Source organism: Schistocerca serialis, chromosome 9 (assembly GCF_023864345.2).
Source record: "Schistocerca serialis cubense isolate TAMUIC-IGC-003099 chromosome 9, iqSchSeri2.2, whole genome shotgun sequence".
NCBI lineage: Eukaryota > Metazoa > Arthropoda > Insecta > Orthoptera > Acrididae > Schistocerca > Schistocerca serialis.
The window spans coordinates 68,905,830-68,933,254 of NC_064646.1; the positions used below are offsets into that span (position 1 = coordinate 68,905,830).

At 39.7% G+C, this 27,425-nt stretch overlaps 1 protein-coding gene across 1 annotated transcript in view; it reads right to left on the reverse strand.

The window, feature by feature from the left end:
- LOC126419069 (wee1-like protein kinase) overlaps positions 1 to 25,114 on the reverse strand; it is a 90,529-nt gene extending 65,415 nt beyond the window's left edge. The window contains exons 1-4 of the mRNA XM_050086150.1: positions 24,475 to 25,114; positions 24,069 to 24,198; positions 22,530 to 22,657; positions 15,253 to 15,477 (exon numbers count right to left, since the gene is read on the reverse strand). Of these exons, the coding sequence (XP_049942107.1) occupies positions 15,253 to 15,477; positions 22,530 to 22,657; positions 24,069 to 24,198; positions 24,475 to 25,001 (1,010 nt within the window). The 5' untranslated portion in view covers positions 25,002 to 25,114. The remainder of the gene's footprint in view (positions 1 to 15,252; positions 15,478 to 22,529; positions 22,658 to 24,068; positions 24,199 to 24,474) is intronic.
- Positions 25,115 to 27,425: the final 2,311 nt, after the last annotated feature.

Sequence of the window (27,425 nt, forward strand, 5' to 3'; positions counted from 1 at the left end):
TTATAAAACTTCAGTTTCTGGGATTTCCTTGTTACTATTCTCACTGACCAGACATCCAGCATGCTCGTTACTCAGAACGACGACTTGTTTTTTCCTTTTTCCCTTGGTATACTGTGAGAAAACTGTCTCTTCACTTGTACAAGTGTGTCGCATACAATGCATCGTCTCTACTTCATGTTGCAGGAGAGAGCTCTGAGTGATCTCCGAAAAGTGCCAACTAAACTTGCTCCTTTTTGTTTCAGTTCATACGCCAGTTTCATGGAGGTGAAGAAGTTGTCAGTCTTGATGTTATGACCACAGTTGAGGAATGGCTGTGACAACTTCCTAGCGACATTGTGGCCAAGACCCTTGCTCAGACCATGAGTTTCGTGTTTGCCACAGTAAAAGAATACATTCAGGAAGTAGTACTTGTCAGCACCACACAAAAGACAGTATTTTATCCCCATACTTATCAGTTTCACTGGGCATGTATTACACAAATGGGCACCTGAACTTGCAAGGATACAAACCTGAACTTTGAAGGATACAACTGCTCACCGACAATCATTTTCTTGCCCTAGCTTTCAGCAGGCAATGCAATTATCAGTAAATAAATTCCATATTTCTGAAACAAGGCAAATTTTACAGATTTCCATGCATTGTCTGGTTGATGATATTGACTCAAACCTAGGTTGACTTCTTATTCCTGAAAAGCCACGCATATTTTAAGCATCATCCAACCTCCGAATTCTTCAGATTTCAGATTATTTTTGTCCTAAACTGTCTTAATATACTCCAACACCTTGTGAATCATGTCAATGCATGCCCAGAATCTATTTAGAGTCAAAATCAGTGTTATTAATATCAAATTATGTTAAACGCTGTACTAGTCAAAATGACCATATGATACTTCAGGTATAACAGGCAAATTATTCATATTTTTAGGTGGGCTAGGGGAATAAATTCTGGTGGGATGTACAACTCCATATGTGATTAAAAATCATGGGGGAATTTCATCTTGCAATGATTATGGAGGGGCATAGGGGCCTTGGCAAACCGTCAAGAGTCAAAACTGATCTACGTGGTACGCCTACTGTTAATTCTGGTTTAAGATACAATGTACTTTTTTTTAGCATAGTTTACAGTTTATGTGGAACATTAGCGTACTGATTAAAAAGTGTATAAATGTGTTGCTATGGTCCAGTCCATGGTGGCTTAACCAGTTCTGGTTCCTCTTAAAACTAGAAAACCAACATCCACATTGCCATAGGGGCCACACCTGAAAGCTATGCAGCAGCTTACATGGATGAGTGTTTGCCCCAAGTTCCCAAACCTGATAAGGGTTTCACAGAATGAGAAGTTTGGAAGGTAGGAGACGAGGTACTGGCAGAAGTAAAGCTGTGAGGACGAGGTACTGGCAGAAGTAAAGCTGTGAGGACGAGGCGTGAGTCTTGCTTGTGTAGCTCAGTTGGTAGAGCACTTGCCCGCTAGGCAAAGGTCCCGAGTTCGAGTCTCGGTCCGGCACACAGTTTTAATCTGCCAGGAAGTTTCTGATAAGGGTTTCTTTAGACAGGATCCCAAGCATGACATTTCATTTCTATAAGTGTCTGAGCCCAAAGCTAGAGGAGGTATCTTACGTTTGCTTCAAGCTCATGAATTTTTTTACAAGGTTCATTAATTTGCTGTCATGAGGAAAACTTTACTAGAGGCCATATCATGTCACTGATGAGATTGGCTCGGAAGAACTTCAGATAGGATAAAAACCAAAAAAATTACACTTTTCAAATGCAATTGATAAAAATTATTAGAAACACAACAAAGAGAAAAGTACTCTTTTTACCGGATTCCTTATCCAACTTCACTTTAAAAAAATGATTTTGTACAAGTGAATGCTGTAGAGACATCTAAAAAAACAAAAATGACTACTTATTTGCAAGTATCCCGAATCGAGCTTATTTCCTAGCCATCAGGACTTTTGATATTATCTTCCACAGATATTACTGAACAATTGTAGAACACACTAAAATATGTCACATTTAATTTGACTGCCAGCAGAATATTGACCCACTTTCAATACATCTCCGCCTTGTCATTTTTTTATGGTGTTATATGTTTTCATTGTGATCCTACATCTACTTTTCAGGCAATTTAGAACATAGTTTTTCCAATGAAAATGTTTTCAAAGAGTTTGCAAATGACTTTTTGTAAAAGTGGGTCAAAAGCAGTCATTTTTCCAGTTTTTAGAAGAATCTTCTACTTTTCCCTCGATTTGTGAACTATTAGAAAAGATTAGGAAAATGAAATTTTGTATTTTATCACGTATTAGTAAGGTATTACATGTTCAAGTTTCAGGTTTATCCTGCAATTACTTCCAGAGATATAAAAAAGCAAAAACTTTTTTTTTTTTCAAGTGTATTTTTTCCAGTCCACTTCGCTTCACATTACACGTATGAAAAATCCTAAAAAATTTTTTTTTCACTCAGGAGAGTGCAAAAAGTTACACAAGGTGGCCTACTTTTATTTCTTTCAAGAATGATGGTGGTGATACGTCTCAAAGTAGCCAAAAAAAATCACAAGTGAACTACTTATAGCTGCACTATAAGGTCAAACAAATGACTAAGTATTGAATTGGTGATCACAAAACTTTACCTACGTTTATTAGGAACAAGTGAAAATGTGAAAATGAAATTTCAGCAAAATCTGTGAGGGTCATGTGGGAACTTATCCTGAGATTAGATCACTTTCCATGGAATATCGCACAATTTAAATGACAATTGAGGAGAAAAGGAGACAACTTACTGAATAGTAGGAACACTGATTTGCCAACAGGTTAAAAAAAAAACAAAAAAAAAAACTACTACCTTTCAGAATGTAGTAACACTGATCTGAATTAAAAAAGCCTTTCGACAAACACCCCAACTATTCTGAGAGTTCTTTATTTATTTATTTTGTAATTGAGATCAAAGTTACCAAAACTTATATTTACATCTGCATACATACTCTGCAAATGGGAAGTTTCATGGTGGACAGTACCGTGTACCACCACTAGTCATTACTTTTATTGTTCCATTAGCAAACAGTCAGAGGGAAAAAAAGATCTGCAGGGTGTATGTGCGGACAAGGAAAAAAATTACTGGATTTTTCCCGGATTTCCAGGTTAAAAATACGCTTTTTCTGTGTTAAGTGACAGAACTGTAAAACTTATCAATCCTTTGAATGATTGTGTTATGGTTTTATACACCAGTGTAAAATTTCACGGCACTTTAGAAAATGAAACTCTGGGAAAAAACACTTTTTGAAAGATGTTTGATGTGCAGCAATATGTACACTGCATATTTTCGTAATATGAAAGTATAAATTCCAATTCGCACAAACACTGCATGTTACTTTCCGAAGCATTGAAATCTAGAATGTGATGCGCTTTTGTACGCCAGTCATAGTTCAAGTCACGTGATCTCACCAGCCAATGACAGTGGATATTAAGAGCATAGGATATGATGTAGTCAGCCAATGGCAACATTGCTGTTAAGCAGTGCGAACACACAAATAGGAAAAGTTAATGGTTTAAATTAATATACATAGCGCTGCTACAAGAAAAGAAAAGCTTTCACATATAGTATTGGTCTATAAGATTAATAAGCTGCAAGAGAAGCTAAGCTTCCTCATATAATGTTGATATTTTTAGTGTGTGTTACACGTTAAGACACGTCACCCAAATGTGCCACTAAATTTTTTAACAATGACATAAATGTCTGATCTGTGCTCGAAATTCTTCTAAATGGTTGTCCTCAAAAGAGTTGATTTTTAAATGAGATTCAAACGATCTGTGATTTAAGAAATTCATCGTACATTCTCGCACATAATTTATCTTGCATACAAGGACATTTACTTTGAAAGTAACACTTTTCAAACAACCATTCGCAATATTTCCCCACGACTTGTTAGAAATAGGTTCGTTTCAGCAGTTGCCAGAGAGCGCCAGATAATATAAATCACTGCACTTGTGCAGCTACGATGATGCAGGAGGCCCATATGTTCGTACGTATTAAACATTAAAAGATCTTATGTTATGCCATAAAAGAAACAAAACATTAGAGGATACTCCAAGAGCATCAGAATTTCATGAACCATATTAAAATGCATAATTCATCTTAAAAGTGCACATTAGCGTGTCCAGATCCAGATGTAAATTTTCTTGGAGTACCAGTACTGTATTATCTCATGTTTGGTTCCTTATTCTGCCATAATGTCATATGTGCTAGAAGATGTAAATGTGCACTTGAAATACTGTGAACAGTTGAAACTAGTCAGTAGTGTGGAATTAAAAACCTCATTTCAAATAAATTGGCTGCCCCAGTGGAAAAGATCGATAAAAGCCAAAATTCTTTAGCAAACCGACAAAATTAACTTCACTGTTCTGCAAGGCAATTAATGCTTGATTATCAGAAATGAGGAAATAAAATCTGAAACTAATAGCACATTTTATCCTACCCTAATTATGTGAACATATTTTAATTCACTTGATAGCTCCCAACCACAGAAATCCGTTTTGTTTTAATTTGACGTGAGAGCAATAAACGAAGAGGAAACAGCAAAATCACTAAACGTGAACACGGATCACATGGAGACTACTCACCTCCCCACTACAACTCAGACTGTTCTGTGCATCAGCCATGGATCTACAATATTTCTGAACTGGGGCAATACTAGATAGTGAATCTGGCTGTTTGCTGCTATTGCTTATACAGCTAACTGCCACATCCTGTAGCCAGAAGCAGGAGAAGGTACTACTCTACACATGCACGTGAGCTCGCAGCTGCTCAAACGAATCAAATCCTAACAGTTGTAACATCACGCTCATTGGAGGCAATTTGTTGTTATAAAGCGTTGCATAGTCTTCCAAAAGAATTTGACACACTTTGCTGTTGGCAGACGCTTGTACGACCACTGTGTTTTGTTGTTGTATATGGCGCATTTTCTTTGCAACTTAGGTTTTATTTTCGTTTTTTTATTGCTGCAGTATTATTCTGCAGTAGTGAGGTACAGTAATATCCTTTGTTACAGCATTGGTTCTTACCAGTCAAAGTTACAAAAATTTAACTGAAAACTAAAATAATGAAAAATTCCCACAATTCTAAAAAATTCCCAAGTTTTTCCCAGATCTACCAGTTCATATACACCCTGAACTGCCTATAGGCCTCCGTACGAGCCTTAATTTAGCTTGGTGGTCCTTACACGAAATGTTTGATGGCAGCAGCACAGTCACTCTGCCGTCAGTTTCAAATGCTGGTTCTCCAAATGTTATTACCGAAGTTCCACAAAAAGATCATCCTCCCTCCAAGGATTCCCTCTCAAGGTCCTTTACAGATGAACCACAGTTACCCAAAATTCTCCCAATAAACTGATGTCAGCCGTTCGCCTTCTCTAATACACCCCTTGCATGCTCATTCCATTTCATATTGCTTTTCAATGTTACACCTATACATTTAATCAAGCTGACTACTGGGCAATACAATACTGATGTTGTACTCTAACATTACGAAACTGTTTTTCCTACTCATCTGCAATTTACACATTTCGACATTTGGAGCTTGCTGCCATTCATTACATAATTTTTGTCTAAGTCATCTTGTATCCTTCTAGACGCACGATGACTACTCCTTCCTGTACACCACAGCAGCATTAGCAGACACTCCTGAGGATGCCCTTATCTCTCATGAATATTCGCTGCAAAGGGCACTGTATTGGATCCTATTACTTAAGAAGTCTTCGAGCAACTCGTGTATCTGAGGAACCTATTCTTTATGCTCATATCCTTGAAGTGGCTGCAGTGGGACACCGTGTCAAACACCTTCCAGAAATCTAGAATATGGAATTTGCTGTTGCCCATCATTCATAGTTCACAGAGTATTTATTGTGAGCTAAATCCATGCTGTTTTATAATCAGAAGCTTTTCTGTCTCAAAGAAATTTATTGTATAGGAACTCTGGCTATGGTTGGTTGGTTTAAAGGGGGGAGGGGGGGGGGGACCAAACTGCTAGGTCATCGGTCCCACGTTCCAACTGAAATAATTCCACAAGGATGGGAGTAAAATAATCGAGAGGTACAAAAAACAGCTGGAAGAAAGAAGAATACCAGAAGAATGACAGAAGTGCAACAAACACTAAAATGGACAAAATCAGACATGAAAACCACAGCAAGACACCAGGAACACCTAGAAGAAATACAACAAGAGAGCAGATTACCATGGCTGGCTGACTATGACAATAAAAAGGAGAAGCCAGGCACTCTGCAACACATTACAACCTCCGGCCTAAAGGCACTAGGGTGGAGGACACAGAGGGACAAAAGACATGCACTAAAACTTTGATCAAATGATAAAACCCACCCTCAAGAATAAAATGTAAAACTAAAGCTGCTATTGAGGCATAGTCGCCCAGCACTGAAGGTAGGGTGCTGGGAAAGTTAAAAGTTCGCCACAGAGTGGCAGAAAGTGGGCGAGGTGGGTCCTCGCGATGGAGGAGGTAACCATGCGTTAGCCATGTATAGCCAATGCGGAGCCAGCAGAGGACAACTGATTCCCTGCAAGAGGACTGCATAGAACACTTCCACACATTCGTAGTCTCGTTAACAACACATAGTTGTACATCATTCCATCTCCCAAAGCCGAAAAACCCTGCAGTGTAAGACAGAACACATGTCAGTTTCAGTGATGCTCATCTCAGAAGCGGCGTCTGTGTAGCCTGTTGGCAAGTTCGTTGCCTGGGATTCCGACGTATCCTGGGGTCCACACTAACACCACTGAACGATGGGACCATTCCAGGGCATAGATGGAATCTTGATAGATGCTACCAAAGGACGGTGAAGGTAGCACTGGTCGACACCTTGTTGGCTGCTCAAGGAGCCAGTACACAGGAGCAATGACTCGCCAGGGCATGAGCGGATGTGCTCAAGAGTACGAGATATGGCCGCCAGCTCTGCAGTGAAAACACTGCAGCCATCTGGCAAGGAGTGCTGTTCTATATGTCCTCCATGAATATATGTAAAGCCTACATATGACCATCTCCCACGAGCTGTCGGTTTAAACCACTTCATGGCCCTAGTACCTGTTGAGAATCAAGAGGAAGTGATAGCGGAGAGGCGCAGGGTTAACTGAGTCCTTAGGGCCATGCTAAAGGTCCACAAGAATCTGTGGCCTAGGTGTACACCGTGGAGGTGTGCACGAATGGACCTCGAGCAGAGGTGGTAATGGGAAGGACTCCATTTTAGACAGAAGGGACCGGGCACAAACAGCAATCTTAAGCCCTGACCTGGGCCGCCAATGGGGGAGATCAACCGCCATGGTTGGGGAAAGGAGACGGTAATTCGGATGCACAGGAGAACTACAAACGTGTGCAACATAACTAGCCAGCAGTTGTGCACACCTAATCTTCAAGAGAGGGCCTCTGGCCTCCACCAGGACACTGGTCACCGGACTTTTTCTAAAACCTCCTGTCGCTAGGCGAACGCCATAGTAGTGCAGGGGTCGAGTAAACGCAATGCTGAGGGTGCCGCTGAACTGGAAACCAGACTCCCATAGTCAAAGCAGGGTTGAACAAGGGCTCTGTAGAGCTGCAGCAGCATAAATCGATCTGCACCCCACTTGGTGTTGCTCAGGCAGCGATGGGCATTGAGGTGCAGTCAGCACTTCTGATTAAGCTGACGAAGGTGAGGAAGCCATGTCAATCGGGCATTGAAAACCAGTCCTAACAATCGATATGTCTCCACTACAGTGAGTGGATCGTCATTAAGGTAAAGTTCTGGTTCGGGATGAACGGTGTGATGCCGACAGAAGTGCATGACACAAAACTTCGCGGCCAAAAACTGGAAGCCTTGGGCTAGAGTCCATGACTGTGCCTTGTGAATGGCTCCCTGTAGGCGCCACTCAGCAACACCAGTACTGGAGGAGCAGTACAAAATGCAGAAGTCCTCCACATACTGAGAAGATGAGACAGACAGCCCTATAGTTGCTGCTAGACTTTTAATAGCCACTCAAAATAGAGAGACACTCAAAATAGAGAGACACTCAAAATAGAGAGACACTCAAAATAGAGAGACACTCAAAATAGAGAGACACTCAAAATAGAGAGACACTCAAAATAGAGAGACACTCAAAATAGAGAGACACTCAAAATAGAGAGACACTCAAAACAGAGCCCTGTGGAACACCATTCACCTGAATACGGGGGGCGGGGGGAACTATGGGAGGCACTGACTTGGACACAGAAAGTACGAAGCAACAGGAAGTTTTAGTTAAAATCGGGAGCAGGCTCCAGAGACCCCATTCATACAATGTGGCATGGATATCACGTCGCCAGGTTGTGTCATATGCTTCACATAAGTCAAAAAAGATGTCAACCAGGTGTTGGTGTCTGCAAAAGGCTGTTCAGATGGCAGACTTGAGGGACACAGGATTATCAGTGGTACAGCGACCCTGGCGGAAGCTGCCCTAACATGGAGCCAATAGGCCACATGACTCCAGGACTCAACCCAACACAACCGCCGACACACCATACGTTCCAGCAGCTTACAAATAAAGTTGATGTGGCTGATGGGCCAGTAGTTATGCACATCAAGCGGGTTTTGACCGGATTTGAGCACCGGAATGATGGTGCTCTCCCGCCATTATGATGTAAAGACGCCATCGCACCAAATCCGATTGAAGATGACAAGGAGATATTGCTTGAAGTCAGACAAGAGATGTTTACTCATCAGAGTGTGGATCCGATCTGGCCCAGGAGCTGTGTCGGGGTAATGTTCAAGGACGCTGAGGAGCTCCCACTCTGCAAATGGGGCATTATAGGGTTCACTGTGGCGTGTAGTGAATGAGCACTTTCCTTTCCATCCACTGTTTGAGGGTGCGAAAGGCCAGGGGGTTGGGTGGGTGGGTGGAGGGAGGGGGGGGGGGGGTAGTAGTTCTCTAACGCAGAGGCTCGAGCAAAGTGCTCGGCAATTGGGTTTGCGTCGGTAGATAACACGCCATTGATGTTAATGTCAGGGTATCCACAAACATGTCTGATCTTCGTCCAGAATTGGGAAGGTGACGTACAGCACTCAGTGGAGTCTCCTAACATTCCTGTTTCCACCGTTTTATTAGCTGGCGAATGCGGGCATGGAGCCGCTCAAAGGCTATTAGATGCCCTAGGAAAGAGTGCTGCTTATGTCACTGTAGAGCTCACCGAAGCTCCTTAATTGCCTCAGCAACTTCTAGCAACCACGAAGGGACTGTCTTTCACAGGTGGCACCTAAAAGAACGAGGGATCGCGTTTTCCACTGCAGAAACGATTGTTATAGTGAACTGCTCGATGACAACATTGATGGCAACATGTGGGGCAGAGTCATCCGTGACAGCAGAGGTGAAGGCTTCCCGGTCTTCCTTGTTTAAAGCCCATCTGGATAGGCGTTCATGGGCATGAAGCTGGTGGACTGACAGGAAGATGAGGAAATGATCACTACCACACAGGACGGTCATGCGCCCTCCAGTGGACAGATGGGAGAAGGCCAGGACTGCAAACTGAGAGATCAATGGCCAAATACGTGCCATGTGCCACACTGAAAAGTGTGGGAGTACCTGTATTTAAGAGGCAGAGGTCGAGTTGTGACAGTAAATTTTCGACCTTCCTACCTTTGCCAATAAGCGCCACCCCACAGGGGGTTATGCGCATTAAAATCTCCCAAAAATAGGAAAAGTTTAGGGAGTTGATGAATCAGTGCAGCCAATATGTTCAGGGGTACTGCACCATCTGGGGGAAGATATAAATTGCAGACAGTCATTTCCTGCATCATCCTTATCCTGACAGCACAGCTTCAAGAGGTGTTTTAAGGGTCACAGGTTCACTACATACCGAGATCAGGACATAGATGCAAACTCCACATGACACACTATTATAGTCCCTACAGTTCCTGTAATATGCCTTATAGCCTCAGAGGGCAGAGGTCTGCATTGCCGAGAACCATGTTTCCTGGAGGGCAATGCAGAAAGCAAGTGTAAAGCTTAACAGTTCCCGTAGCTCAGCCAGGTGGTGAAAAAACCACCGCAATTCCACTGGAGGATTAAGTGATCACGAGACTGGGAAGGCATGACACACTCTCACTCAATGAGGCAGTCTATGCCTCAGGGTCACCTGCTGCCACCAGATGAGTACCTGTGCAATTGACATCCACTGGCTCTGGGGACCCAGCGAGATCTAGGTCCTCAGCAGATGCCAGAAACTCCACCTCATCCTCAGACACACAACTTGTAGGTAGGGGTGGTGTTGGTACCACCGCAGTGCGTTGGCTCTTTGAAGTCTTTCTTGTTAGGTTTCTCTCGCTGCTCCTTAGGTTTGTCCGGCTGGGAGGGCTTCACTGATTCAGTCTCATGGACTGAGGAGGATCGTGAAGCCGTACGAGCAGCTACCTGTGGTTGCTTCAGCCACTGATGGCTGTCAGCTTTCCCAATGGTATGAACCTGGGAAGGGAGTGACCCAAGGGATCCTTTCCTGGTGAGAGGACCCGAAGAGGACTTACGCTTCCCTGGCTGAGAAGTGGGGACTGATGTCTTCGAGGGATGGGGAGGGGAGGGCGGGGGGTGTTGCTCCTGAAGTAGGCTGTGCAGGAGCAACAGGGAGGGAAGTGCCCCATCAAAGGGGCAGGTGCAGTCTGACGGCTCTGAGAGCCAACTGTATGTGGCAGAGCGGAAGATGGTACAACCGTTGTCATAGCGGCGGCATAGGTTGACGTCGTGTGCACAGGATGTAGCCTCTCATATTTTCTCTAAGTCTCTTTCTGGAGACACCGATGGGAGGTGAGGCCACAGGTAGTATTTGGATGTGAAGGACGTCCACAATCTCGACAGGTGGTGCTGGAAGTACAGCGGAAAGACATATGGCCGAACTTCCAGCAATTAAAGCACCACATCGGGAGAGGGATATATGGCTTTGCGTCACAGTGGTAGACCATCACCTTGACCTCGTGCAATGTGTCACCCTCTATGGCCAAGATGAAGGTACAGGTGGCAACCTGATTATCTCTCAGATCCTGGTGGATGCATCAGACGAAATGGACACCTCGCCACTCTAAACTGACGCGCAGCTCATTGCTAGACTGCAGAAGAAGGTCCCCGCAGGGGGCCTCGGGATATGTTCAAGAAGTCTGCAGTAAATCAAAGTTAAGAATACTAGTCTGTAATTTTACAGGTCCTTCTTATGTACAGTGAGTCACGTGCATTTTTCTCATCATTTGCACGCAGAGAGGAATTTGCAATAAATGAAAGTGAAATACGAGTTCAATGCCATAGGGTACTCTCCGTAAAACCAAATTGGGATTCCATGTAGACCTGGTGATTATTATTTTTCTCAACTCTTTCAGTTGCTTCTCTATGGCAGGGATTTTTATTACTATGCCCTCCATGTAAGAGGGTATAGAACAATAAAATGATGGTATGTTTGTATAATCATCGTGTGAGAATGATCTCCAGGTTGCCACAAGTTACCCCAAATGAAACTCCCTGAGATTTCCCTGGTTTCCAGACAATTTCTGGCACTTTTCCCTGACAAATTTTGAGATCTTAATTGTAAGTAAAGACACAAGATAACAAAAAATTTAAGGACTTCTGTATTGCTTAACATGTGAGCAAAATTCTTAAATATTAACATCTTTTGTAATGAATTGTTTTTCAGTGGAGAAAGCAAACCAAATGGTATATATGTGTCGTTAAGACCACTGATGTAATTTTATTTCAATAAAATGAAACACATTTGGTGACAAAAGTATACACTTCCTTGGAGTCGCAAGAAGAATTTAAAATACCTTCACTGATTTCAGAAATAACCTCAGAAAAAGTAGGCCTATTGAAAGAAGTTAGATTAGATTCAGTTTTCGTTCCATAGACCCAAAAAATGAGATGATTCTCATGGGTTGAATATAATACTTACTACCCTGATCATTTGTCACGAGATAGTCGAAATAGGATAATACAATGCAGGGAAGAGTTGTGTAAACCAACACTACAGGTGGCCGCTAATAAAATGTTGGTTCTACTACGTTTGTTATTGTCAGTTGTTACCAACTGTGTTATGTCTTATTTTACAGGTATTGTGCGATTTTTCTTTCAAGGAATACACGAGTATATAACTTACAAACTGCCAACGACTACCACAATTTTCTTCTTCTTATAGTCCATACTTTCTAATGTATAAACTACTTTCGAAGTGTCAAAAATGTACTAGAATAAATAAAAAGCTGCTCTGTACAATGTACTTGTGGCGAGACAGTTGCAATTCCCAAAACCCATCTCCTGTGGCCTCTGGCCTTCTGAGGAGCACTGTAGTCCTGGGTCCATGGATAAACCACGAATATCCACCACATTTTAAACCATGGTGGGTCTTCTCCATACTTAACCCTCATACTCAGCATGTGTTTCTCCAGGGTGCAATTTAAAAACAGTTTAAATTTTCCCCGTAAGTCCTCTATGTCCATTATACTGGAACTAAATGACGTCCATTTATTGTCTAATAAGTAGTATGCTAACAACTGCTTATCTGCTCTTTCCAGCACAAATAGTCTGCTGTATTGATTGACCAAGTCACTATGATAACACCATGATCACTAATCCCTGTCCCTATACTGGTGCCACAGATAAGGTAACTGGACAGTCTGATAAGCTGCTCAAGACATTTTTCACAAGACTGTCTGTCCATACCACCTGCAATAATCCATAGGCGTCCCAGTCTATACTCAGTAGGTTAAAGCTACCTTCAACTAATACTGCATAATCTGAGTATTTTGATGCTGTTAAGCATAGACCTTCTTTCAATGATTCTGAAATTGTCACGGTGGACTCTGATGGCTGGCAAAAACACCATAAAATTAACACGAGTTCACACAGACCTGTTACATGGATCACAATAACTTCACCACTGTTTTTATTGAATATGCTGAATTTTACACATAGGCCCAGATTTCAGTTGGTTTAGTAACTTAAAAAAAATTCTTTTGTGGCAGTGTTATTGACTGACACTAACAGTGTAACTTAAATAAATTAATGATCTTAAAACCATAACACATTTTCATCACATTTTCATCAAACCAATACACATTTTCATCAACTGCAATAAACACACCCCCTTCCATGGCACCTACAAGTTCGCTTTTAGGTATACTTTCCACACCATGCTAAATAATTCAGAGCTGTTTACTTTGGGTTACAGCCAGCTATCAGTTTCAAGAATAATTTGAGCGTGACAACTTTCCTGGGGGTGAGGGGCACCAAGTGTTCAAGACTGTGACCAATACTTCAACAATTTAATCTTAATATTTTGACAGCCCTAGTGTCTTTTTTGCACGTGGTCTGACTTTGGTCTCTATGTATGGACTGACAAACGTTCTTCAGAGGGTGTCACATCCCACATGCACTCTACAAATACTCTGCTACCTGACTAGCTGCTCCCTTTGTGTAGTGCACCACTGACCTATCAAGAGGTGTCTCACACCTCCATCCCTTAACGCAGACCATAAATCTACAGAAAAGAAGATCACAGAATCAACATAACCTTCAGTTGAGGCCTTCCGCTCGGCTTCAAACCAAAGAACCCCAATCAACTCTTGGAACAATGTTGCAAACCATGAGCCCTACTTGCACTCCACACCTGAGGCCAGCAGTCTTCACTGCTTTCGTCACACATCTGGATGAAATGAGGATGGGCGTCACAACCCAAGCAACAGACATCAATGCTGACATTAGCCGCAAGTTGCAGAAGACTGGACCCAACATGCATGATAGCCACAGTCAAGGCCACCTACAAACCTCTAATGGCATTTATAGCCTCTGGGCTGGGAATGCACAGTCGACAGCTGTGCAGCTAGCCAATCAGGGATCAGTCTGTTTCTGTATTCCATACTGTGTGAACTCACATAATATTGAGCATTCTACCATGCTTTATGTGCTTAAAACTATGACTGACTGATTTCTGTGGATTTTATCATAATGGTTTAAACACTTAAAATGCAAAAAATGTTTCGCGAACAGGCAAGGTACCTTATTTTTAAAGTGTAGTCATTCTTCAAATGTGAGGCAGATTCAGGCAAACCAGTGAGCGACACTGCCAAGGTGCAGGAACATGACATAAGTCTACGCAGTGTTAGCCAAATTGAAAACGCACCATTCCTTGTAAGATGGATGGCCAGAGGTCATTAATGCTGTTGCCAACTATAATATTTGATGAAATAAACTATTGATTTTGAATTTTATTTACTGCATTCCACTGCTTGATTAAAATACTAATTTTTGTACGAACTCTCAACTAGATAGTATGGCATGGTACCATGTGTGTTTATAAAAGCTGGGCAGAAATTCTTAAGTCTATGCAGTCCACCCCCAACCTCTCCCAACACAAAAGAATGATGCAAAGTAACATGTTATCAGTGGTGAAAACAATTGACCGTGAAGTCATAAATAAATAATTAGATTAAGTATCAATATAATGGAAGGAAACATTCCACGTGGGAAAAATTATATATAAAAACAAAGATGAGGTGACTTACCGAACAAAAGCGCTGGCAGGTCGATAGACACACAAACAAACAAAGCTTGAATTTTGTGTGTATGTTTGTGTGTCTATCAACCTGCCAGCGCTTTTGTTCGGTAAGTCACCTCATCTTTGTTTTTATATATAATTAGATTAAGTTATGGTTTTAAGATCATTAATTTATTTAAGTTACACTGTTAGTGTCAGTCAATAACCCTGCCACAAAAGAATTTTTTTTAAGTTACTAAACCAACTGAAATCTGGGCCAATGAGTAAAATTCAGCATATTCAATAAAAACAGAACTACAAAGGCAATAAACCCACATAAATAAGTAGAATCAGCTCCGAACACCTCAGAAATAAATTGTGGCTAACTTCTTCATTAAATTTACAAAAGCAATAAAGAGGTGTTTGGGAAAACAGAAATCTAAACAGGCTTACTACATATTACTAGATTAACACTGTCAATAAAAGGTAAAACATTTATTCTGAAGTATTTATTTAATGCTTATAAAACTTCTGTCCACGTCTCTCTCGCTTAGGAGACAAGTAGCATTCTTCCAGAAAAAGCTAATAAATAACGTTTAAAACTCTATTCCTCATTCTACAAATAATTATTTAGCAAGGTGAAAAATGTGCCCTGAATACTTACTACTCTTCAATACTGAGGAAACAACACTTACATTACGTAACAGCAAGAGGGGAAAAAAAAGGACAAGTACTTTACCTGAGTCCTTCAGCCACATGAGTTAGGAGTTGACGCATCTCTGATTCTGAAAATGCAGTGCCAGTTCTGTGATTTTCTATAATGCGATCAGCAAGGCTACCACCATTGCAATATTCATTCTGAATTATCATATGGTCATCTTCTGCCCATGCAGAATAATAGCGCACAACATGTTGGTGCTTTCCCAGAACAGCATGAGCATATACTTCATTGAGAGCAGCTTTCCTGTCAACCAAACCAGTAGTGTAGAATGCAATAAACAGAAACACTAAATACGCCACTCTGACAAGAAATACCCTACAGTTTAACTATAAAATTTGGGTCAACAGAACCGTCCGATTCCACCAGTCTGCTTCGACCCATCGCGTAAAGGTGTTATGGTCTCTCTCCGCACGTGTGTGTGTGTGTGTGTGTGTGTGTGTGTGTGTGTGTGTGTGTGTGTGTGGGTGGGTGTGTGTGTGGGGGGGGGGGGGGGGGGTTGTTTTTCATAGTTGTAGGTTTTTTTTGTATCAGGGCCATTCCGTGCCAAGTGGTCTAATATTGAGAAATGTTCCCACATGACCATCATGGATTTTGATGAAATTTTGTATGAACATTCACACTTGTTCTCAATGAACATCGGTAAAGCTTCAGTTTCAGAAATTCAATACTTGCAGAGATATCTATGTAAGTATTTGCACGAAAGAAACAAAACTTGGTCATCTTATACAACTTTTAGAGCTCTTTAAAGTAAAATATTAAGAAAAGGATTTCTGAGCAATTTTGATATAGATAATTTGAAGCAAAGTTGGGCGAAAAAATAGCTGTTTAAAAAAAATGCGAACTTTAGTTTTTATATCTCCAAAAGTAATTGTGTGTATATGAAACTTTGCACACCGTAACTCACCAACTAGGTCTTAGAATATAAAATTTCATTCTCCCATTGCTTTCGATTACTTCACAAATCTAGGATAAAGTTGACAATTTTTCAAAAAGTGCTAAAAATGGGTATTTTTAGTCAAATTTTTCAAAAAAGTGTTTTCGCCAAACTCTTCTAAACTATGGTCATTAGAAAGAGCATGTTCTAAACTATCTAGAAAAGTGGATTTGGTTTTGCAATGCAAGCATATAAGGCCCTAAAAAGTAGCATCATCAAAGAGGCACACTGGAAGTTTGAACACATTTTTCTGGCACTCAAATTATACCTGAAACCTTTTATTACGCCTAATAAATGTTTATTAGTGCCTTGAATAATTGAAATAAAAAGATCTGGTAAATAGGCAATGAGACTGTCAGAAAAACGTGAAAACTATGAGAAGTAGCCCTTCTGCTTTTATCGTAAGTTTTCATCTGCATAAAACTCTTCTCATTTGTAAAAAAAAATGAGATATATAATTCAATGAATAATAGCTTCATATTTTTTGTACTTCTCAAAATTGTAAATATTTACAAGTGGAAAATGAAGACCTAATTTGTGGATTCAATTGTATAAAATATTTTTCCAAAAAAAGAATTGGTTTGCTTGAATCATGCATCAAGTGATGTAAATTTTCCAATCAATATTGCAGAGATTTTAATACCTAGGTGTTGTAACCTGTGAATTTTTGTCTTAAAGTTATTAGGGAAACATGTGAAATTGGTTGGTTAAACATCTACGAGTTTTAATTTTGTGTTTAATCACACTTAAATGTAGCCTACTACCTTGGTAAATACGTAACCACTAGTTTCACAGAGAAAATTCACAAGATTCACTGTTTATAGAAAAATTAATGGCAACAATTTCTTTAACAATCAGACTGTTTCATTATTGTGAGCCTTGTTTGAACAATCAGTATTTCAGTGGTGTGTTTGCAGCATAGTGAGTGGCTTGGCTGAGTGTGGCTTGTTAAGCGATTCGTAATACCATCGAAGTTTGTAATCTAATTTACAAAAAATTAGTTTTGATTGTGTCTTTTATAGCATATATCACTTATTAGATTTTTCCATTGGTATTATACATTGTGTATTCATTCAGTAGCAATTTGTCTGAAATTTAAGCAGATTATAATTTGCACCTAGAGGCCAAATACATTATTTAGTTGCTGGTTAGAGATAGATGCGGAAGGGAATAGCATACCTTCCTGCTCAATTGGGCAAGGAGATAGTGGAACAAAGTGTCATGTCACTTTCTTTGCCAAAAAAGCTGCTTTAAAATGGTTTTTAGTGATGAGGAAAAAGAGTTGTTGGTCCGACGTTCTGAAGCAAAGCTGGACAATACCTCTCAAGTTTGCCTACACCATGAAGCCCTGTTATTGACACAATATGAGAGGTTACAAAAAAATGCTTCAATCCCCTTGGGAAGGTGAATCATAATGTTAAGACAGGAATTCACACTCTTGATACTGAAACAGCTAATAAGGCTTCCGATATGTTGAAGAAGCAGCTTGTTAATAACATGAAGCCAGGTCAGAAAATTTGTCTGGCTTGCAGGACTACCTTAAATAAACACTTGGACAAAGCTTTATCAGCCTCATCATCACATTCTGATGAGGACTTTACACCAAAATAAGAATTAAGTAGTAGCTTATTGTCTATCGGTATTTCACCCCTGAAGAGAACAGTAAGTTACAGAGATAAGCCCCAGTATGTGAAGAAGAAAATTCAAAAGGCTCAAAATGTGATTAAAAACAGAATTGTAAAGGCAATGGGAGTAAATCAACAAATTGAAGATGCTAGTGAAATTACGGAATGTGGAAACTCTGCCGACTATGCACATTTGCTGACTGAACTGAAAGCCAAGATGCAGAATGCAATTCATAAAGAACAGATGCAAATTTTAACCTTGGCACCTGTAAGTTGGACAGTCAGACAAACAGCAGCCCAGTTCAGCGTGTCCGAAAGAATGGTGAAGAATGCTCGGAAGGTCAAGGCAGAGAAGGGCATTCTGGCACTTCCCAAAAATAGGCAAAGCAGGAAATTACCAGCAGAAGTTGCTAGTAGAGTGTAAATGTTTTTTGAAGATGATGAGTATAGTAGGGTGTGTCCTGGAAAAAAGGATAGTATTTCAGTTAGACTTTTAGATAGAAAGACATACATGCAGAAAAGATTGTTACTTTGCAATTTACGAGAAATGTATGTTATCTATAAGAATATAAATGCTCCAGAAATAGGGTTCTCAAAGTTTTGTGAACTTAGACCCAAATGGTGCGTAACAGTAGGATCAGCTGGAACACATGCAGTTTGTGTCTGTGCAATTCACCAAAATGTTAAGCTTATGCTTAGCAGAGCTGGTACACGTGAAAATTATAAGGAGATTCTCAGCAAGGCAGTTTGAATTCTAAACAGTGTATGCTACATCCCTGTGAAAGGTGTCCTGGGCCCGAAGCTATAGCATCTGAAATTGCCAGCTATTTCCTAGATCATGAGCCACAGGAAGTTATTGTGTTTAAGCAATGGATACATACCGATCGGGCCACACTGGACACTAAGCAAATGGTAGTGGATGAATTTATTGAAGATGTAAAAAATGAAATATGGAGTCTGTCATGTCATTACATTGCCAAACATCAAAGTTTGCATCTTAAAGGCCTTAAATGTCATCTGAAAGACGAAGAGCTTTTTGTCCTAATGAATTTTGCAGAAAATTATTCTTTCATCATTCAGGATGCTGTGCAAGGCTTCCACTGGGACAATAGTCGAGCAACAATTCATCCATTTGTTATCTACTTTCGTCAGAATGAGAAAGTAGAATCTTTAAGTTTTTGCATTATCAGTGACTGTTTGTGGCATGCCACTATTACAGTTCACGTTTTTATCATGGAGCTCATCAAATATATAAAAGCACGGTTGTAATGTATTGCGAATACATAGAAAGAAGGATCCTTTATTGTATGATTATATGATAGCGGAACAAACACTGGTAGCAGTTACTTCTGTAAAATATCTGGGAGTATGCGTACGGAACGATTTGAAGTGGAATGATCATATAAAATTAATTGTTGGTAAGGCGGGTACCAGGTTGAGATTCATTGGGAGAGTGCTTAGAAAATGTAGTCCATCAACAAAGGAGGTGGCTTACAAAACACTCGTTCGACCTATACTTGAGTATTGCTCATCAGTGTGGGATCCGTACCAGGTCGGGTTGACGGAGGAGATAGAGAAGATCCAAAGAAGAGCGGCGCGTTTCGTCACAGGGTTATTTGGTAACCGTGATAGCGTTACGGAGATGTTTAATAAACTCAAGTGGCAGACTCTGCAAGAGAGGCGCTCTGCATCGCGGTGTAGCTTGCTCGCCAGGTTTCGAGAGGGTGCGTTTCTGGATGAGGTATCGAATATATTGCTTCCCCCTACTTATACCTCCCGAGGAGATCACGAATGTAAAATTAGAGAGATTAGAGCGCGCACGGAGGCTTTCAGACAGTCGTTCTTCCCGCGAACCATACGCGACTGGAACAGGAAAGGGAGGTAATGACAGTGGCACGTAAAGTGCCCTCCGCCACACACCGTTGGGTGGCTTGCGGAGTATCGATGTAGATGTAGATGGTTTGCACAGATATCCCACATTCATTATTTCAGTAATGCTCCAGTGCGCAATATAAAAATTTCAAGAATTTCCTAAATTTGTGCTATAACGAGAGTGATTTTGGAATGACAGCCGAGTGGAATTTTTTTGCTACTAGTCACGGGAAATCACCTTGTGATGGGATTGGAGGTACAATAAAGCGGTTAGCAGTAAGCTTGCAACGGCCACTTAATGGACAAATTCTTACTCCCCTAGATCTGTTTCACTTCTGCTCTGAAAACATTAATGGAATTAAATTTGTTTTCGTCAGTAAAGACGAAATTGAAAAAAATATTGTGACACAAGAAGAGAGGTTTAAACTTGGACAAACTGTAGCAGGCACTAGAGAAAATCATCACTTTTTACCTATTGATGAAACAACAATTCACATCAGCAGAGTTTCAAATGATTGTTCATCTTTTCTAGCTAAAAGTGGCCACAGTAATGAAGGAGGCATATTAATGTCTGCTCTCCAACCAGGACAATATGTTGCATGCATCTATGAAAACATGTGGTGGATTGGGAATATCTGTGAGACCTCCACAGAGCAAAGGGATGCATTAATGAACTTTATGCACCCACATGGTCCAGCAAATTCATTTTATTGGCCACCAAGATTTGACAAGTGCTGGGTTCCAGAACACCACATTATTGCAGTTATTCCAGCTCCATCAGTAAATTTGTCTGGCCAGCAATACACCATTCCTCTTGATATTCATCAGAAAATTAATGTAGCATATCAAAAATTGAAATAGGTTAGAGGAAACAATCTAAGGAACCCAAGAGTGCCTTCTAATTTTACACAGGGCACTTAATTTTACTATCAGGCTTGGGAACCTGTGTAAAGAATTAAGAAATAACATTGTTTCTATTTTTATTCTTTTGCTATTCAGACTTAAGCTAGGTCCTATTCATCAGGACTTCTTATTTCACTTATCCCAGACATTAATAAACATGTATAAGGCAAAATAAAAGGTTTCAGGTATAATTTGAGTGCCAGAAAAATGTTTTCAAATTTCCAGTGCACCTCTTTAATGATGCTACTTTTTAGGGCCTTATACGCTTGCATTGCAAAACCAAATCCACTTTTCTAGATAGTTTAGAATATGCTCTTTCTAATGACGATAGTTTAGAAGAGTTTGGAGAAAACACTTTTTTGAAAAATTTGACTAAAAATACCCATTTTTAGCACTTTTTGAAAAATCGTCAACTTTATCCTAGATTTGTGAAGTAATGGAAAGCAATGGAAGAATGAAATTTTATATTCTAAGACCTTGTGTTGGTGAGTTATGGTGTGCAAAGTTTCAGTTATGGTGTGAAAAGTTTCATGTACATCCCACAATTACTTTTGGAGATATAAAAAACTAAAGTTCGCATTGTTTTTGCCCAACTTTGCTTCAAATTATTTATATCAAAGTTACTCAGAAATCCTTTTCTTAATATTTCACTTTAAAGAGCTCTAAAAGTTGTATAAGATGGTCATGTTTTGTTTCTTTCCTGCAAATACTTACAGAGATATCTCAAAGTTGCTGAAAATTCAAGGACGCACTATAGAAAGCTGTGCTATGGTCTTAAACAAGTGACTGTATCTCCGAAAGTATCGAATTTCTGAAACTCAAATTTTACCAGTGTTCATTGAGAACATGTGTGAATGTTCATAAAAAATTTCATCAAAATCCATGAGGGTCATGTGGGAGCCTCTAGACCACTTGGCATGGAATGACCCATCAATAGTTATGGTTGACTCATATAGATCAAGGGAAATGACTGATTCTAATTTCCATAGTTTTATGTGTAGGTACTGGTGTTTTGGTATCATCAGCTGTGGTCAAGGGAAATGTCCGATTCCAATCTCCGTAGTTTTTGCTGTGGGCGTTGGTGTTTTGGTATAGTAAGCTGCAGTTGACCTATATAGGTCAAGGGAAGTGGCCGATTCCTGTAGATTTTGTAATTTTTTTTGTTTGTCATTTTGAGCGTTTTGGGATCGTGGTGTTATTTTTACTGTTATATTTAGTTTGTCCCCTCCCTAAAACCCCCAGTTTCCCGTGGTTGTCCCGTTAGTTTGATTGTATTTTAGGAGGGAGATGTTGCTGTCTTATTTATACGTATTTTCGTGTTTGTTACAGTGTGTATGTTGTGACATCATTGGCGCCATATTGGAGACACTTAGAATAGCCATTTCCGCCATACTGATGACGTCATAGGTCAAAGCAGACAGGTTGAATCCAACACTTCTGCAATCCCTAAAATTCAAAGGACATTTTAAATTAAGTAGGATTCAACATTACATGTAGACTGAGATGTAGGTGCCCCATGATATCACAAATTTAACAGCGTCATAGCAACTTCTAAGTCAAATTATCGCATCTCAAAGTAACTAAAATTCCGGACTGCACAGAAAACGAATTCTACAGTAATAACAATATTATTTCTCACTACATCGGTTCTGCCATAAGTATGTCAAGGGTGCTCACTTTTTACACAGCTCCTATAACTAAAAAAATTAAACCTCTAAATGCAAGGTAACTGAGCAGCTGAGTCTGAACTTAATAAGGGTGCGCACAACATTTGCCATAAAACCATAGCCCAAACACTTCCTAAGCACACTATACCCCAGAAACCTTCATTTCTGAAATGTTTTACATCAATCTAATTAAACATTGGTATTTGAAGATGGTTGCCATGATTTATGTCAAAACATGTTTCCTACACTACCCTAGAAATATTTTAACACTACACAAATTATTAAAACACTTACTCATTAGCACTGCCAGCAATTGGTTTTATACTCTTCTTTACTGCATATATACAACCATCAAGTCTGTTGATACACTTAAATACAGTTCCAAACTCTCCAGTTCCAATAAGTTCAAGTTCATGAAATTCCTGGAAAAAACATGGAAACAAATTGTTATTTCTTATTTATATTTTTTCAGTCACTGCATTCCTCTTCCAACATGTTCTCAAACTAGTCATTTGTAATAGGCAAAACTGAAAGATGAATATACCTGTGACCAAGAGCCTTTTACAGACCTAAGAGCAAATCCTGACAATTGTCACCGCCTTCTAAGCAAACCCTCACTATCTGTCTTCATTTTGTAATAACACAACACATTATCTACAGCAATTTCTTCAGTGCCTTCTCTCTCTATCCAAACAGCAAATTATATTGGTTTCACTGTTCAGCAATTTCAGTTGACAGTTTCTTCACTGTAGAAGCAGCAGCAATTCATAATAGTATACAATAAGAAGGAGAGTAGATAAAGTTGCAGTACAAGACACATTGTGGAAGATATAGCTTTATAAATAAATGAGAATACTTTAGCACTCAACATATATACAATATACAGGAACAAACAAGTTCAACAATATTATAAAAAAGATAGTTGCTACTCACCATATAGTGGAGATGCTAAGTCTCAGATAAGCACAACAAAAAGACAGTCAGTAAACAAACACACAAACAAACACACACACACACACACACACACACACACACACACTGTCAGCTGATGAAGCCGGAGACTATGATTTTTTTTGTGTGTGTGTGTGTGTGTGTGTGTGTGTGTGTGTGTGTGTGGGGGGGGGGGGGGGGGGCTGCATTTGCACAAGTGTGTATATGTCGTCTATTTTTGACAAAAGCCTCGCTGACCGAAATCTTATTTTCTGACAGTCGTTCCATTTTGCCTATTTGTGACTATATATGGTGAGCAGCAACTATCCTTTTCATAAAATTGTTACATTCCATTATGGATTTTCAACTGTTTAACAAAGAATTTCAGGATGACCAGGTCACTACCAATTTCTCAAGATATGTCTAAAATGTAGGGCATCTTCCAGTTTTTAGGAAAGTTTGCTATCAAGATGAATGAGTTCACACTATCAAAAGCATTAGTTGCTGCTAAACACACACAAAATGCAAAACCTTGTTACGTCTGACAAGGATAAAAAAGTGAATCGCATAAGGAAGAGCGAGAGACCCAATTTTGACATAATAATGCTAATTACACAGATATAAAACATTAGACTCTAGAGTATACAGAAAGTATTTCACAGAAAAGATTCCTATGAAACCGACAAATTACCTTCATGACAATTTAGAGAATTTAAATGTTTCGTCTGCTTAAAGCTAACAGAAGCCCCCCAGTTTTATGACTTTAACATTGGCTCTTATGAAAGACTGCAATACAGAGACTCACATGATTACTCACACTGATGAAATATTTGTACCCCACAGTTCTGACTGCAAGCCAAAATAATAAAAACGCTATACACAATATATAGTTATATGTTTAACCTTGTGGTATCTTGAAATATTTGAATCATGGAGAGCCAGCTTCTTTGTAGGTTGTTCCACTTCATTATCTGAATCATCTGATGCTGCCTGGATAGCAACCGAGCAACCACGTGAAGGCGGAGGTGGTGATCTACAAAGGAAGATTAAGTACTGGAATATTGATGAAAGTTTCTGTAAGATTTCAATAACTTAAAAGTATTATACTTCGCATACACATGAATAAGAGTTTGGGTTTAAACTGTTATGTTTAAAAAAAAAAAAAAAAAAAAAAAACAAAAAAAACAGTCGCAGGAAACGCTTAAGCACTAAACTGACTACCTCCCCATATTGACACACACAGCAGACTCCAATTGTGCAACACTGTACAAATATGACAGAACATCACATAAAATACCACGATACGCACCCCACAAGACTCCTCTTGGATCTAGATCTCTTTTTGCTTGAAAGAAGCATTCCAGTTGGCGTGAATGGGTTTATGTTAGCTGCTGGCTTATTGTTATCGCTGTTTTCTCCTGTTGAAGCTTCGGGGGCGGTAAATAATCTTGATCGAGGACGCCCATTTTGTCGCCTGGCAAGACAGAGGTTGGAACGACGTAAAAACGGCGTCGAAAACGCTGTTCCAGAACTATTTTCAATTATTGTCTTCGGAGTAAGGGGCGAATCGAGAAGCCTGAGTGCACGGACTCCTTTGTACGGCGGGGAAAGGGACACCTTTAAATTAGTAGAGTTTGTCACATCACCACAACTGTTAACACTAAACTCGCGATTATGACAATCTAGTCCAAATTGAAAACTTGATTTTTCTTGCTGTAGTTTAGGAGCTCCGTCCTCATTCGAAGTGTCATGATCAAAAACCGAACTGTTGTTAAAATCATAGTTATCATCAACTGACGAATCAAAATCTAAAATCCTCGAGCCTGACTCTTCCATTTTTCGAAAACTTCATACATTAAAACGCTTCACAAAAACACAAGCCACTAAATCTTACAAAACGAATGGCGGCAAATCATAACTATCACACGTTAAACCGGTAACCAACCACTTCGCGGGATTCAGAGGCAAAGCGAATAATACGAATACCAACATAACAACATCAAAATACGACTGTTAGCAGTTTCGATTGTTGAATTTTACTTTATTTCCCACTAACGACCAGTTTTTCAAAATTTAGTCACAAGAAACTTATAGCTGCCATATAATCATCAACAATAAATGGAACTCAAACAGCACTCCACTTATAAAGACGATTTTTGACAAACGCTGCAACCTTCTGAAACTGAGAAATAGAAATTATTTCTAGATAAACGTGACATACAGTTTAATATTAAACTAATTTTTCGATCATTGGTCATATGAGAGAGCAAGCTATTAAGGAAGGACAATCTTAAACAGGGACAGTGATACATCTTTCAGATCAAGATAATTTGAATACTGGAGTACTTCAAGGAAGTTTGTTTGGCTCAATACTGTTTCTCATTTACATTAAAGACTTCCCACTATATGTTACACAAGATAAAACAGTGTCATTTGTTCATCACAGCAATAAAATAATTACTGGGAGGACAGCAGAAACATTAGGAGTAAAAGCTGACAAGGCACTTAGAGGAGGCCACAAATGGTCAACAACGCTTAATACAAAAATACTAATAACATGAACTCTGATACAAATAAAAAAGAATTAACACAACAAAGCTTAAATTATGTAATAAGTTTACAGCATGTGCTTGTAGCACAGAAGTTTTAGGTATTTGTGTTGATCAGTAATTAAATTGGGAAATGAAGATATCAGGGTACTTGGAAAAAGAATTAGCTCAGCACGCTATGCCCCACGATATTAGCAATAATGTTTAATAGCTCGCTTCTAAGAATAACGTGTTTTGCAGATATATGTACTTCTATCATCAATTATGACATACTGTAATACTCTGGGGTCCAAATGCTCACAATATGGAAAGTGTGTTCAGACTGCAGAAACAGGCCGTCACAATAATAAGGATGAGTCATGAAAAGGCCCACTGCACCGAACTGTTTAAAACATGGGGTATTTTGAGAGTTGCAAGTTCTTTCAAACTACAGTTTTTATGAAGTAAACTTGTAGCAATGAGTAACAAACATCTCAACACAGGATCACCAAACCAGACACGGCAGTTGCTAGTATCTGTATAGAAAGAATAGCGTTAAGACCCAAATACTATGTATTACTAAGGAGTCAAACTATACAGGGCGAGTCGCGTAAGACGTAACACCACCATTATTCCGGGGGCGATTACACGTATCGACAAGCGGTGTTCGGCGAATCATAGCCTTCGACCATTCTATGGTCGAAGATCATAGCCGACTATGGGGCACATACTTTGGTACATGCACAATAATCACAACGTTTATATTGACAGATATAATGAGGCAAGTACATGTTTTTTAAATGGGACGCTATACTTTTTTTGCCATCATCCGAACGCTCTGGAAAAGACGCGTATAGTGATGTAACGCATGTTGCTATTGTGATTCAAACTTCGCTTAAAAGACGCTGGGAAACATTGCACGATTGAAGGTCGAGGCGGTCGGAAGCGCCTGTGACCAGCAGGCCGAGTTGCCGTGCTGTATGCAGCATGCACGGCCTACGCGACGTAGGTAAATCCTCATACGCCCTCTTTTAAGCAAAGTCTGAATCACAATAGCAACATGCGTTACATTACTATACGCGTCTTTTCCAGAGTGTTCGAATTATGGTAAAAAAAGTATAGCGTCCCACTTAAAAAACATGTACTTGCCATATTATCTCTACCAATATAAACGTTGTGATTATTGTGCATGTGCCAACGTATGTGCCCCATAGTACGCTATGATTCGCCGAAAACCGCATGCCGATATGTCCAATCGCTCCCGGAATAAAGGGGGTGTTACGTCTTACGCGACTTACTCTCTATAATAAATTACCAAAAAATCAACAACATAAAGGTACATGTAAACTTGAAACATGTCTTACACTATATTTACTAAAAAATACTTTTAGCTTGGTTGAAGAGTTCATGCAATAAAAATTATTACAAATAAATCATTAGAGTGAACAGCAATAAAGTAGCTAAAGTGGCTGGGATATATTTGTCGGCCAGGCAGCACATGTCTAATTTCGTAAATTATCCCACATAATCTAAAAATCGATGTTTATTATGAGAGGAGTCTTTTGATTCATTTCTCTTGCTTGAATCAGGTTCTAGCTGTTCCTTTAATCTTACCTTCCTTATTTCAGTGATAAATAGCATATCTATATTGTGAATTTCTTATGTAGATCATGTTTTTCATTATTCTTATTTAACATACTCTGTTGTAATTAAGTATCCAGGAAGGTAGAAT